Source organism: Notamacropus eugenii, chromosome 2 (assembly GCF_028372415.1).
Source record: "Notamacropus eugenii isolate mMacEug1 chromosome 2, mMacEug1.pri_v2, whole genome shotgun sequence".
Lineage (NCBI taxonomy): Eukaryota > Metazoa > Chordata > Mammalia > Diprotodontia > Macropodidae > Notamacropus > Notamacropus eugenii.
This window is the reverse complement of record NC_092873.1, coordinates 511,942,857-511,955,536: the sequence shown is the minus strand read 5'-3', so window position 1 is coordinate 511,955,536 and position 12,680 is coordinate 511,942,857. Positions and strand designations below refer to the sequence as shown.

General features: G+C 39.3%; 1 protein-coding gene across 12 annotated transcripts in view; it reads right to left on the bottom strand.

Moving 5' to 3' along the window:
* The window catches only part of OSBPL9 (oxysterol binding protein like 9), a 143,545-nt gene that overhangs the window by 27,919 nt on the left and 102,946 nt on the right, over positions 1 to 12,680 (bottom strand). For 9 of the 12 annotated variants that reach the window (XM_072649433.1, XM_072649435.1, XM_072649441.1 and 6 more), the window contains 4 exons: positions 3,749 to 3,844; positions 2,739 to 2,786; positions 1,565 to 1,594; positions 676 to 726 (listed from right to left, as the gene is read on the bottom strand). In XM_072649433.1, coding sequence (XP_072505534.1) covers positions 676 to 726; positions 1,565 to 1,594; positions 2,739 to 2,786; positions 3,749 to 3,844 — 225 coding nt within the window. Of the gene's footprint in view, positions 1 to 675; positions 727 to 1,564; positions 1,595 to 2,738; positions 2,787 to 3,748; positions 3,845 to 9,827; positions 9,897 to 12,680 lie in introns of all 12 variants that reach the window. The other 3 variants (XM_072649431.1, XM_072649432.1, XM_072649437.1) reach the window with 1 other exon arrangement.

The window sequence follows — 12,680 nt, the reverse complement described above, 5'->3', positions numbered from 1 at the left end:
GTTGACAACGTCATGCTGGGCTTTTTCATTTCCAAAGATTTTGCAGGTCATGAATATCTGAAATTATTCAGAATCTTTATTTTCTTTAATATGATGTCCACATGAGTTAGATAACAAAAAGAATTTGAACAAAAGTCAATTCCTATGCTGCAAACAAGTTCCTGCAGCTAAGCTAGTTCTTCAATTTAATTCCATACTAAATAAACTAGAGGTAAAGTTACCTTTAAAAATAAAAAAAAAAAAAACAAAAAGAAGCTCTAATTCATTCCTACATCATCTTCTGGTTAGCTTTTTCTGAGGAAAAAGAACTACACTATATTCCATTTTTTCATTCCTATGAGAATAAGAAAAGACCTGCCAGAAACCTTTCATTCCAGCAAGGGTCAAAGGTTCAATCTAAGAGAAAGAGGGAGTCCCACAGCAACCCCCATCTCCTTCCCAACACCACCAAAAATGACCTCACCACAGTAGACCCAGGCAGGCAAGGTGTTAACCAGACAGAAAATGTTGTTCCAAAGCACAAGGAGTCCAGAATCCTGCCAAATTAGTTTCTTGCAGAAAGTGACCAGGCTGAATGCAGATTCTACCATGTTACTGCCCCCTCAAAAAAGTTGACATCACAGTGAACAGTAAATCCCCATTAAGTTAAGTGAATCAAAAGCAAAGTTTACTTACTTTAGCAATCTGCAGCAACACAATGCAGTGTTTAATTGATTCTACCATGTTCTACAAAAACAAAACACTGATTTTAGGATTTTATCCAAATAATAAATTTGCAAATGTTTTCTAAGATTTAAGATGATCATACAATGTTAGAAAATAATATGGTCTGGAGGCCCCAAGTCACCTGTGGCAAAGTGAGCCTATGAAAGCAAAGGGAGTTAAAACAGTAACAGCTAAGCCTGCAATGCCAAAGAGAGCTGTTTCCTTTGAACTGAAAATAACACAAACTAACTTTTAACCAATCACATACACCTAAAAAGTGAGTGTGTCTTCTAAGAAGGGGGAGGAAGGATTCCCTTTAAAGCTCTTAGATCTGTATCAGCATTATTTCTCTAGGCTCAGTTAAAGAGAAATTCCTACAAAAGATCCAGACAGAAATGGGCAGTGGAAAGGACTCTCATAAAACTGGCAGGCCTGAAATGTGATGCTCCCCCTTAACTTTATGGTTCATATGTATGTCTTTATTATTTCCATAAAAAGACAAGCTATTCAAAATGGCCTGCTCATTACACAATGACAGAAGGCCAAAACATTTATAAGGAAATTTGGGAAAAAGAAAAATGTTCACAATTACAATGCTCTTTTTTTTTTTTAAATGCCAAATTTTAAACAAGGATCTCAAACCTCTAAGACAGGAAACACAGCAGGCACTATCTGAAGTGAATGTTGGTTTGGCAATTTTTCAACTCTAACTCTATGGTAAAATTCTTAACAGCCTTAATGAGACAAATCTTTGAGAGTTAAAATGAACACTCAACTGTTACAGCTACAAATAACTTGAATGGAATGAGTCATTACAAAGCCTAAGGCAAGAGCAAAGTTTGTAAAACACAAAACTTACATTTGTGGTCTCTTTGAGAGTCTCAATTCTCTGTGAAAAATAAAATCCAAAATATAAACCAGGGGCATACAGGAAAATTTTTACTCAATACTAATTGTAGTAAATTATGCTTATATACTGTAATGACCATAGTCATTTTAGGAACTTTATTCATGGGGCTCTATGTGTTCATCTCAACTGATCACCTTGTCCTAGAGAACAAACTGAGACCCCCTCCAAAGGGGGTCTGAATTCCCAAGACTGCAAAAGCAGGTCACTGAACACTGGGCCAGCCTCAGGTCTGAGGCCTGTCAGTAACACCAGTACCTCTATCAACAGATGGTAATTAAACCCAGTAGCAGCAGTGACCCTAAGTTTAAAGGCTGAAGATAATTGGAGGGAAAGATCACAAACAAGTCCTTTATGACAGACTTGTTGTATTTAGAAACAAGCCAAAAAAAGCCTGGATTCAGTTGATCAGGAAAACGTCATCATTTTAATGCTTGCTCACGTAGACAAAGACGGTTACCACAGTTTAAATAAACAACTTAAAAAGACTTGTTTTAAAATGAAACATTTGGCTAAGCTCGTTACCCCCCAACAAAGGAGAGAACCAAAACATAAAACCTAAGAGGGGAAAAAAAGGAAAGAATGAGTCACAGCTATGATACACTATAAAAGAACTGAAGGAGATGCCATTCTCCAAAACAAAAACAGCAACAAAGCTGATAAACTGACTTACTGCCCTAAGGAAACTACATTAAAAGAAAAAACCCAAACCCAACCCAACCCCAAGGGTCGGGGCAAACATCCAAGTGCTCATGCTTTCCCCGACAGGATCCTCTAAAGAATGCACTTGAGCTTTTCTATGAGATCAACAAAGCCCATGTCCACCTAGAGGATGGTGGGATGGCCCTCGTCTACCCTGGATGAGGATCCTCCAGAGTAAAGGGCAGCCATGCTACGCTGCAATGCAGAATTATTCTGGATGAAACAAGAGTGGCAGAAGCCCTCCAGGGCTTCCCAGGAAACGCTGCTGGTGAGCCTCCAAGACACAGTTACCATGGGCCCACGGAAACCCTTCAGTGAATTTAATGATGTTAAATTAAACACTGCAGCAGACCCAAATACAATTGTTTTAATTAATCAAATAATACAGAAGAAACAACAATTAAAGTGAAAAAGAGTTAGTTACCTTTCTCTGTTCATCATCTTTGCAGTTCTGAAGCTTGTTATCAAAGAGCTATAAAAGAAAAACCACACATATCAATCAGAGTTATAGTCTAAAAAGCTACTTTAATATGTAAACAGCATTCATTCAACTTGCAAAAGAGAACAGGTGTTTTCAAAGATGTGTGCACCAGGTAGGTTACTGTACTAATGTCTTGTTTTTAAAGACAAACTAAAAGCCAACACTATGCCGCAATGCAGCGTGATTCTGGGTGAAAAAGGGGCTTCCCACAGAATGCTGCTGGTGAGCCTCCAAGTCAAACCTTCTTTGAGGACTTTAAAGGTATCTAAGATTCACCAGTATATCTTGCTTTTCAAACCAGTGAGAACAAAAGAAAACATTTGCCTTTTTAGACTGTCTAAGCTACTATAGGTGCTTCTCAAAAGCCAACCTTCTTTCCCCACCTTCTTCCAAGGGAGCACCTGCTTCCTCCTACCCCACAGGGCCTCTGCTGTGTTTTGTTTTAAAGAAAAACGAATAGGAGAAACAAGGAGGAAAAGAGTCCTATGGTTTTGTAGGTTTGTAAATTGTAGCTTATTATGAATATGGCTTAGGTGAACTCTTCTCACCTGCAAATGTCAAGGAAGGGTACTAAGTGAGGAGAAACATGTAGTTCCAAAATAAGTTTCCTCTGGAATTCACCTGCTTCCACGGGAATTAAAAATGGTCACGTCCTTTCAAATCTCACCCTTTTCTTATAGGTGTGTCTCTATATGTAAGAACTGAGTACTTGTTTATAACCACAAAGGTTGTAAACCATCATAAACATCTATATATTATTGCCAAAGTAATCAGATTATCAAAAGAAATTTCTGAAGTAAGCAACTTTAAAGAGCTAGATGCTAGAGAAGGGTTTTTTGGTTTTTTTAAAACTAGCAGGAGAACCAGAAATGTCTGACTGAGAAGTAGAGACTCTCAAATATCTGGTTCACTTGTACACCAACCACCTCAGTGCTCAATCTCATCTGCCCTACCTTCAGTTGATCAATCAAAATTTGCAAATATGCATCGGCCTCTGTCAGTTTCTTATCAAAGTCTTGAACACTGGGAACAAATCCAGAATCTACACCCTAGAAAAAGAGAGAAAAATGATGATCATGTAGGTATCAAATCTAACCATAAAAAACACTAATATTACACAAAATGCTGTGGCCCTCATTCATGAACACACAGATGCAGAATGGCAGATGACAGGTAATGTCTATGAATACTCGAAGGGATCTGTGATCTGACTGTTTCAGGAATTCCCAATGCCTATGAAAGGGTGACTGCAAATTCCCCAGGGCTCCATGGCACAAAAGCAGCATGCATCTTTCTCATGAGGTGAGAGTCCCTTAATGCCCAAAGTACATATATGAGGTAAATTCCTAGTAAGAATTTGGCCTTTTCCCAATGGAAATAGCACCACCTCTTCTTCACCAATCATTCACCTAGCATCAATCAACAATCCAGGGGAACCTGCTGATGGGACAACTTTTCTCTTCCAGAACGCTGCTCTGGCTTCCAATCACCAACTTACCCTGATCAAATTTCTTCACCCTCAAGGAATTTCTACTAAGGATACTTAAATGAGCTATTTCCTAGCACCTCTGCTTTCTGATCCTCCCAATGCTGAGTTACTATGTCACTCTTTGATTTTTTTCTTTCAATTCTGTTCTCAATGGAGATACCCGTCATTTCAAAACTGATCACTTCCTACTCTTCAACAAAATCCTAAAAGCCCACACTGTCTACAAAGTTGTCCCTATCTGAGAAGAAATAAAAAGTATTCTCTCTCAACCAATCCTCTACATTTCCTTCTTACACCCTGTGTACTGGGAACGTCTATCTATACATAGGACCAGTGGCTCATTGCTCAGTTGGCTCAATTGCCTGTATTTGTCCAATGCCCTATATCGTGCCTGATTTAGATGATAAATGTTAAGATGGAAAGATCTGCATCAATGTTTAACTTGATGGAGAATTTGCAGGAGCTGACAGGGCCTAAGAGGAAGTTGTCATGATGCTAGGTTACAAAAGCAGCTGGAGTTTGTCTCACAGCCCTTTGACAGCTGTCCCATAAATTACAAGTGCCCTGGCCAAAGACGTGATGAGCAAAACCACCCAAGAACAGGGCAGGAAAGGGCCGTGGCTGCTCCCAGAGGTCAGTCCACTCACCTGTCTTCCCTGGGACAGCTTTCCTCAGTCAGTCTCTCTGCAACCTCCCCCCCCCCCCCCAATATTTTGTGGCTCTGCCCTGTGGAGGCGAGCACACAAAGCGAATCTCTCTACTCTGAGACAACTTTTTAAAATATTTGAACACAGCTACTATGTTATCCTTCTCTGTTTCAATAAACACTAAACCAAATACAAGAAAACTTAAGAATTTTAAACACTGTCAGTTACACAGTACCTTAGGTCACTGGGAATTAAAATTCATTTGCTGTTAATTTTTTTCCCCCCAATATAAAATAGGGATGATACTCGCTCTTTTCATAAACTGTATTGCTTACAATCAGGATCTTTGCTGTTGTCATTGGGGGGGGGGGGGGGGGGGGGAGAATGAGTGTAGAAGAAGAAAGAGGAATACTATGTGCCAGAAAGGACACCAAGGGTAGAAAGGCTCACTTTAGAGCAAGCTTTCATGACCAAAGCATGCTTATAAAATTGTGACCAATCTCATTTGGAAGACTAAGATAGTTTTCCATTAGAAAATTGGAATGCAAAAAGATAGCCAGAAAAAAAAAAAACTATGAAGGTCTACACCTTGTTTATGTAACTGGAACCATCAAATCTATAAGCTGTAAAAGGAAACTACACTGAAGTACTAGACAGGAGAGTTCCATCACTTTCAGAGCCAGTCAATAAGTCATAGGGAATTAGAAAGAGAGTAAACTTGGTGAAAACCAGGCTGGCATGAAATGGGCTAGCTAACTGGTATAGTAACTAATGAACAGCAGTACACATCCAACTTATAAGTGAATTAAATAAAAGATCCAAGAAGAAAAAAAGAGAAATGGGATTTTTCAGAATTTAGGTAGGGAATATGGGAAGGAAATGTGTTCAGTGTAGTAAATTTCTTGACTGATTCCAGGATCCTATCAAAATTCCTATTTACCCATCTTTCCAAATATCTCACCTTGAAAAATCCTATCGTATCAATCCTATTGTTTGGAGTAAGTCATTTCAAAGCACTCTAGAGCTTTAGAGACCTCTCAGGACATTGAGAATAACCCATACTTGACCAAGAATCCCCTACTGTAGGGGGCAAACAAAATAATACTAACCTTGTTTCTACATTAACAACAGCCTTCCAAATATCTGAATAAAGCTAGCCAATCTTCCCTAAATCTTTTCATCTCCAGGTTAAATATTCCAGTGCCTTATATAAATCTTCCTAGGGCATGAATTTTACCATTCTGGTTGTCTTATTCTGGATACTTAACAATATCCACCCCTACAAAATGGTGTCCAGAACTCAACGCTGGACTCCCAGATGTGGTCTGACCAGGGCAGAAGACAGCAGAATGCTGGGACCTCTCTTACTGCAGCATAGGACAGCTTCACCTTCCACAAACTGCTGACCCATACTGAGCTCAGAGTTCCCCCTTTAACATCTACATTTATTCAGAAAAACTTCAGTAAGTATAACCAACCAGACTTTCCTAGTCTCTATTTGGAAAGTCAATTACTTGACCACCAGTCTATGACTGGACACTTAATACTTTACAATTTCACCTTATTTGATCTCAAAATCTTTTCGAATCCTGACTGTCATTCAGGGTCTGGCCAATCTTCTTCCCAGAAAAGTGTCACTGCAAATGTGATTAGAATGCCATTTAGCCTTAATCAAACCACTGATTTTTTTTTTTAAGTGTTCAACAAGTGAAGGACCAAACACTGATTCTGGGGCAGTTCACTGGACATTATAAATGGCTGTTCAATTAGGCTGATCTATCTACAGTAGACCTACTGTCTAGTCCATATCTTTCCACTGTTGGACTTTATTTCCTGAGGGTTCCTCAACTGCTCTTCTTCCTACGTCAGACCTACTCTCTTGATACAGGGTAAAGGTTCTGAACTTCTGATGGGCTGCAGGCCCTTTTGGGAGTCTGAAACCTATGGACAACGCCACCCTTCGTAAAATAATGTTTTTAAATATTTAGGAAATGTTAGAACTTCAGTTAGAAGTTAATGAAAATTAACATGCAATATATATTTTCCTTGAACTCTATCCATGGACCCCTCTGGGAGCTCCAGGTTAAGATTCTTTAGTCTCTGATGTCTAAGTAGGGAGATAGACCCGGGAAACAATTCCCCCATATCTCCTCTTCGGTCTAAAGGCCCACTGCATTTTCAAATCCTTCAACCTTCTCCAGCCTTTAGATGCCTGAAATCCAAATAACTCATACTATATTATCACATATTAATTTCCCTTACAGTTGCCTCTTGTGACTGTCATCACATGAGAACGTTCAGATCTGCCTCTAAATCTTTCACCTATTCCTATGAAAACTTTACCCTTTCCATCATTTCTATTAATTTGCCTAACTTCTGTGTATTTCACCTTCTTCATTAAATATACACTAATGTTCATAAGTACAGTCACCTGTATCCACCTCAAATTCCCCCATGTGTGTTTATATATATGTATATATCCACAAATAAAAATAAAGCAGTTAAGTTTCAAAAGTCTGCTGATATTAATCCTAAAGGTGTTCTTCAAATAAAGAAAACCTTCAACTTATGAAAAACTTGGGCTTGGTATTTTACTGAATGCTCAATTATCTTTCCCTCTATAAAACTAATAAGCATTTTAGTTACTACAGGGAATCAGCAGATGCACAGTTAGAATAGCCCTCTGACAGTACAGAATTCAAGCCAGCAAACATCCGGTGCCAAAGCCTTTCAACATACAATGTCCTGTCTGCTCACTCATCCTCTTCACCACCTCAACAAAAGGGGCCGCTACCCACTGAGCAACCTACTACCTATATCCTTTTAGCTTAACCATTTAGAGTACAATAGGCATTTATGAATAGAAAAATTAGATAACCTAATTTAAAATAAATAAATGGATGATTCATTCTCCCCACAGAGGCATCCATAGATGAGTTCAGCTTCTATAGGTAGGGCAGCTCTGGCCCTCAGGTCAGCCCTCGCAGGCATTCTCATCTGAGTTGCTCTTTCCCTCTAGTTCTCTTTCTTCTTTCTATACATACGCCCATGGGCATGGCTTGGCACCGCTGGTGGTAGCCAGGTTTAAAGAAGCTTGCTGACCTCTGTTTCAACAGATCAACAAATCAAAAGGGCAGCACTATAAACTGAAAAATTCCAAACATTTTCAGTAAAAAAAAAAAAAAAAGAGTGCAAATGGTTTATGGAGACATGGGAAAACACAATGGAAGGAGTGGTTTGGGGAATGACCAGGCCTTACTTACACAGCCATTGTCACAACCAATTATTAAGTACCTACTATGTGCCAAGGCACTGTGAAACTGTGCCAGATACTAGGGTTACAAAAACAAAAAATGAAACAATTCCTGCTCATCCAAAAACAAAACCAGGGACCCTGTACTAAGAATAAGCAAATGTGTGCCACATTCATAAAGGGACAAGATCAGCAGAGACCACTGCCTATGGAAAATTGCCACATCCAGGTCATGAGTACTTCTTGAATGAAGTAAATTGTGGAATGAAGTTCTACAGTGGTTACTGAATTATAAATGGCACTCTAATCATTCAGCATTAAAAGGAGGAGGGGCAGACACTTTTCTGTGCTAAAGAGAGTTTCAAAAGGAATTTACTAGGCTCATCAAAGTTGAGTTCTAAAAGCTAGGTGGAAGATGATGCAACTGCTTCTGCAGAGATCTCCAGCACTACTCAATCATCCACAAAACAAGGTCCCTGCTTTGTCTCTGGGAGTAAACATTTCAAGCCAACAAGAAGAAATGAAACCAAAATTACTCCCGCCATGATTTTAGTTAAAGCTAAAGGGAGAATATAAAGATGGTGCTGGAGTGTGTGTGCATGTATGTGTATGTGTGTGTGTGTATGTGGGTGTATGTACACACATACATAGGTTGATATCGGTCAGCAATTGGTTAATATCTTCATAACTCAGAATAAAAACAATTTGGACACTTTACAGAGAAAGATTGAAAAGGAAGCGCTAGTAATTGCTGGTCATATGTATGTGAACAACACTCTTCTAAGTTTATTTAATGAATAAAAGGCATGAGTTCTAAGGTCTCACGTCACTTCAATTATGGGGACTGGCCAGTGTCTGCATTTTTCCACAGTATATATGATAAAAGAAGCTTTAAGAAGCAATACTTGGTCCTCCCGCATAACTGAAGATTTCTGCCCCCTGATTGTTCTGCTCACTGTGCTATCTACGGCTGCACTATCATAAGGGAACGGCTTCAAATGACCTTGAAAATAGTTTTAAATTAAAAGTAGCAATTTAGAAAGAAAACTCAAAGGCAACAAGTTTGTAAGCTATCTGCCCTCATGTAGCATGTAAATAAAGATTCTTAAACCAGTGGATGGCCTAGCAAGCATCACAAATAAGTAGTTTTTGTAATATAACAAATTTTAATGCTAAAATCTGGAAGCATATGTGGTTCTATATTGGACGTTTTCTTATATAGAGACCGAAAATACACAAAAAATGGAACCACAAACTCTGAAGAACCCACCGTATCAGTCAAGACTCAGATAAGTACAAAACACCAAGAAAATAGGAAGGACAACTGTTGAAGCCGTGAATTTTAAAATTTTAACATGAGAAATGCTAAAGAAAACAGACTACTAAATTGTAAATGACATGAATCTTATGGAAATAGATACAAGCCACAAAATTTGTTTCTAAAAAATTCTTTGGCAAAGCAAAATACCAAACAGTCCAGAATGAGAAAGTAATGAAAGCCTTGCAAAAATGCAGTAATGACAAAGCAGAGGTGAGAATAACTGGATAGTTTATGTACAAAATTTAGCAGCTCAAGATGACATGCATCACAGAGAAAGTATTACCCCAAGAAAATCAGAGGACATACTTACTGAATCACTTACAATTATTTTTGAAAATTCAAGAACTGGAGAGATACCAGAAGACTGGAAAAAAGCAAGTGTGGTACTGATCTTCAATGAAGGTAAGGAAAGAGAGAACAGAAAGTTACCATTCTGTAAGTCTCACAGTAATAAATAAACAATGGAACAATGAAGAGGAAAAAAACGCTGCTAATATCTAGAGGAGATAAGGACAAGTAGATCAATCAGTGGTAAATGGGAAGTTTTTAAAAGAATAAAACCACCTAGCTCACAAATAAATGGCTTTGTTCTCATTAGAATACTAATTCCATATAACGGACACAGTACATATTATTTGGCCTACTATGCCGGAAATGTAATCCAAGAAAACAATGACTCAAAAATGGCTTTAAAAGTTAGAGATAATAACCATGTCTGAACTCTATTAGACTAAGGTTGTCTCTGATAAATGAAAAACTCAGAAAATCAGGATCCCTTTGGGTTACTGCTACTTTCCTAAAGGACGAGCATATGTACTCTTTTTTATTCCTTATGTGCAACACATATCATTAACTGAAGCTACTGTAAGAAAACCAGGGCCCTTCAATGGAATAGCATGGTTAATTTGGGACTCTTACATAATGGGGTCAAGGAAGCTGGGTGGTGCAGTGGATAGAGTGCTGGGCCTGGTGTTAAATAGACCTGATTTCAAATCCAGCCTCAGACACTAGCTTTGAGACCCTGGGCAAGTCACTAAACCCCATTTGCCTCAGTTTCCTCAACTGTAAAATGGCAAACCATTCCAGCGTCTCTGACAAGAAAACACAATATGGGGTCATGAAGAGTCAGAAACGACTAAAATGAATGAACAAATACAATGGAGTCATTACTGAAAATAGCAAAGCAGAGTCACAGAATCAAAAAGCTTTGGGACTGAAAGAGATCTCAATGTCCTAGTCCAATACATACCTGGAAAAAAAAATTCATAGCATGTATCATACCTAACAAGTAGCTGTCCAGCCCCTGCAGGGAGAACTTCTCACCTCTCAAGGTGATCTATTTCACTTCAGTTCTGATTTAACCCTAAACATCAGGCCTCAATTAGCTTCCTCCTCCCTGTTACTCTTGGTTCCAAGTACTTAAAGACAGCTATTGTGTTCCCCAAGTCTTCTCTTTCCCAGGTTAGAAATTTCTAGTTCCTTCAATTAATCTTTGTGCAACATGGACTCAAGGTCCTTCATTACCCTGGTGGCTGAACCACATATTCTGTAACTTAGAATTGTTGTTCTCAGATTGTCACACCCAGAACCAAATATCATGTGGGTCTAACCAAGGTCAGCACTCCTATTTAGCGCTGGAAATTATTTGTGTCTTTGTCTTAAAAGCTCATATAGCTTTGTTGGTTCCACATAAGGCTGTTGACTCATTCTGAGTTTGTAGTTCATTAAACCTCCAGCTCTTTTTTACAGCAAATGTGTACAATCATCCCTCCCCTGCATGGCCTTGTGAAGTTGATTCCTTGAATCCCAGTACTAGATTTTACATTTATCCCTAGTGACTCATTCAGCCCAAGACACTGGCCTACAAACACAAGCAACAAATAAAACTGGGCCAGGGAGAACCATTGTACTCAACATCAATGAAATCTGAAAGAACGATGACAATGACAGGAGATGAGACACCCAAAAGTAAAAGAGGTCAGGCACGATACTCCCGATTTCATGGAGCAATAGAGAGAAATTTCCCGAATCCTAGATTCTTATGTTTGTAATTTGTACCTATTGTGACTAGCTTCATAGCATTTAGTATCATCGTACTTTCTAGACTTCAGGTTTAGATCAGAATGCCTCAGAACTATAAAAGGATCAGTTGTTATAGTTCTTACGAAACACGGTGCGAGAGACAGCAAAAGTTAAGTTTCCACAGTAAGTCATTCAGAATAAGTTAGATAAAAAGGCCAGCAAACTGCAGGTGAACTCAACCAATCAAAGGACAGTGGCCTTCAGAAAATGGCAAAGTTTTTGATAAAGGAACCAAATCTATAGCTAGCTGGAACTAGGCAAGAAAAATGACTTGGAGTTACCTGGAGAAGGCTTTTCATGGCGTTTGCTTAATGAACCTCATGCACATAAGCAGACACACCCTGCATAAAATTATCCCTCCATTTTCTGATCATGGGTCCTATGTTAAAGCAGGTTTGAGAGAGGGAATCACACTAAGGGGGGTTATGTAATGGGAATGTAGAGAAGATGGTGACCTAATGGAGGATGAACCAATCCACCTCCTGGTGGGAGGATATGTCTTGAACCAACAGTATATATAGCTCATCTAGCTTCTGTATTCAGTGCTCCCTCCTCCTGAAAAGAGGGTGGGGGCCCGCTTTGGCCAAAGTGTTCAATTCCTCTAAACTCTGCTGTAACAAATTTTCCTTTATACCTTTTTAGGGTCCAAAGTATTTCTAACATATAGTATGTTATTTTATAGTTACCGACTGCCCTGCTGTTCCACACCTTCCCACCCCACCCCTCCAGGCCCCTTACATTTGATTGTCCTCCCTGGGCATTAGACAATCCAGCTCCACACCCTGTACTGCCCTTCCTGCTGCCTGTTACACATGCCCATCTCCCAATCCTGTGCCCTTCACTGACTGCCCCCACACCCCTGCTTCCCAGCTCAAATCCCATCTTCTGCAGGCCTTTGCTAGTCCCCTCCCTCTTCCCCCACAGGGGGGCTTCTGTCTGATTACCCCCACTTGCAGAAGATGTATCGAACATAGTTATTTGTAGGTTGTCTCCTCATTTACAATTTGAACTCCTTCACAGTAGGGCCCAGGTTCTATCTTTCTTTGTGCCCCAAGTGCCTACCATACAGTATGGCTTGAAGTAAGCATTTCAT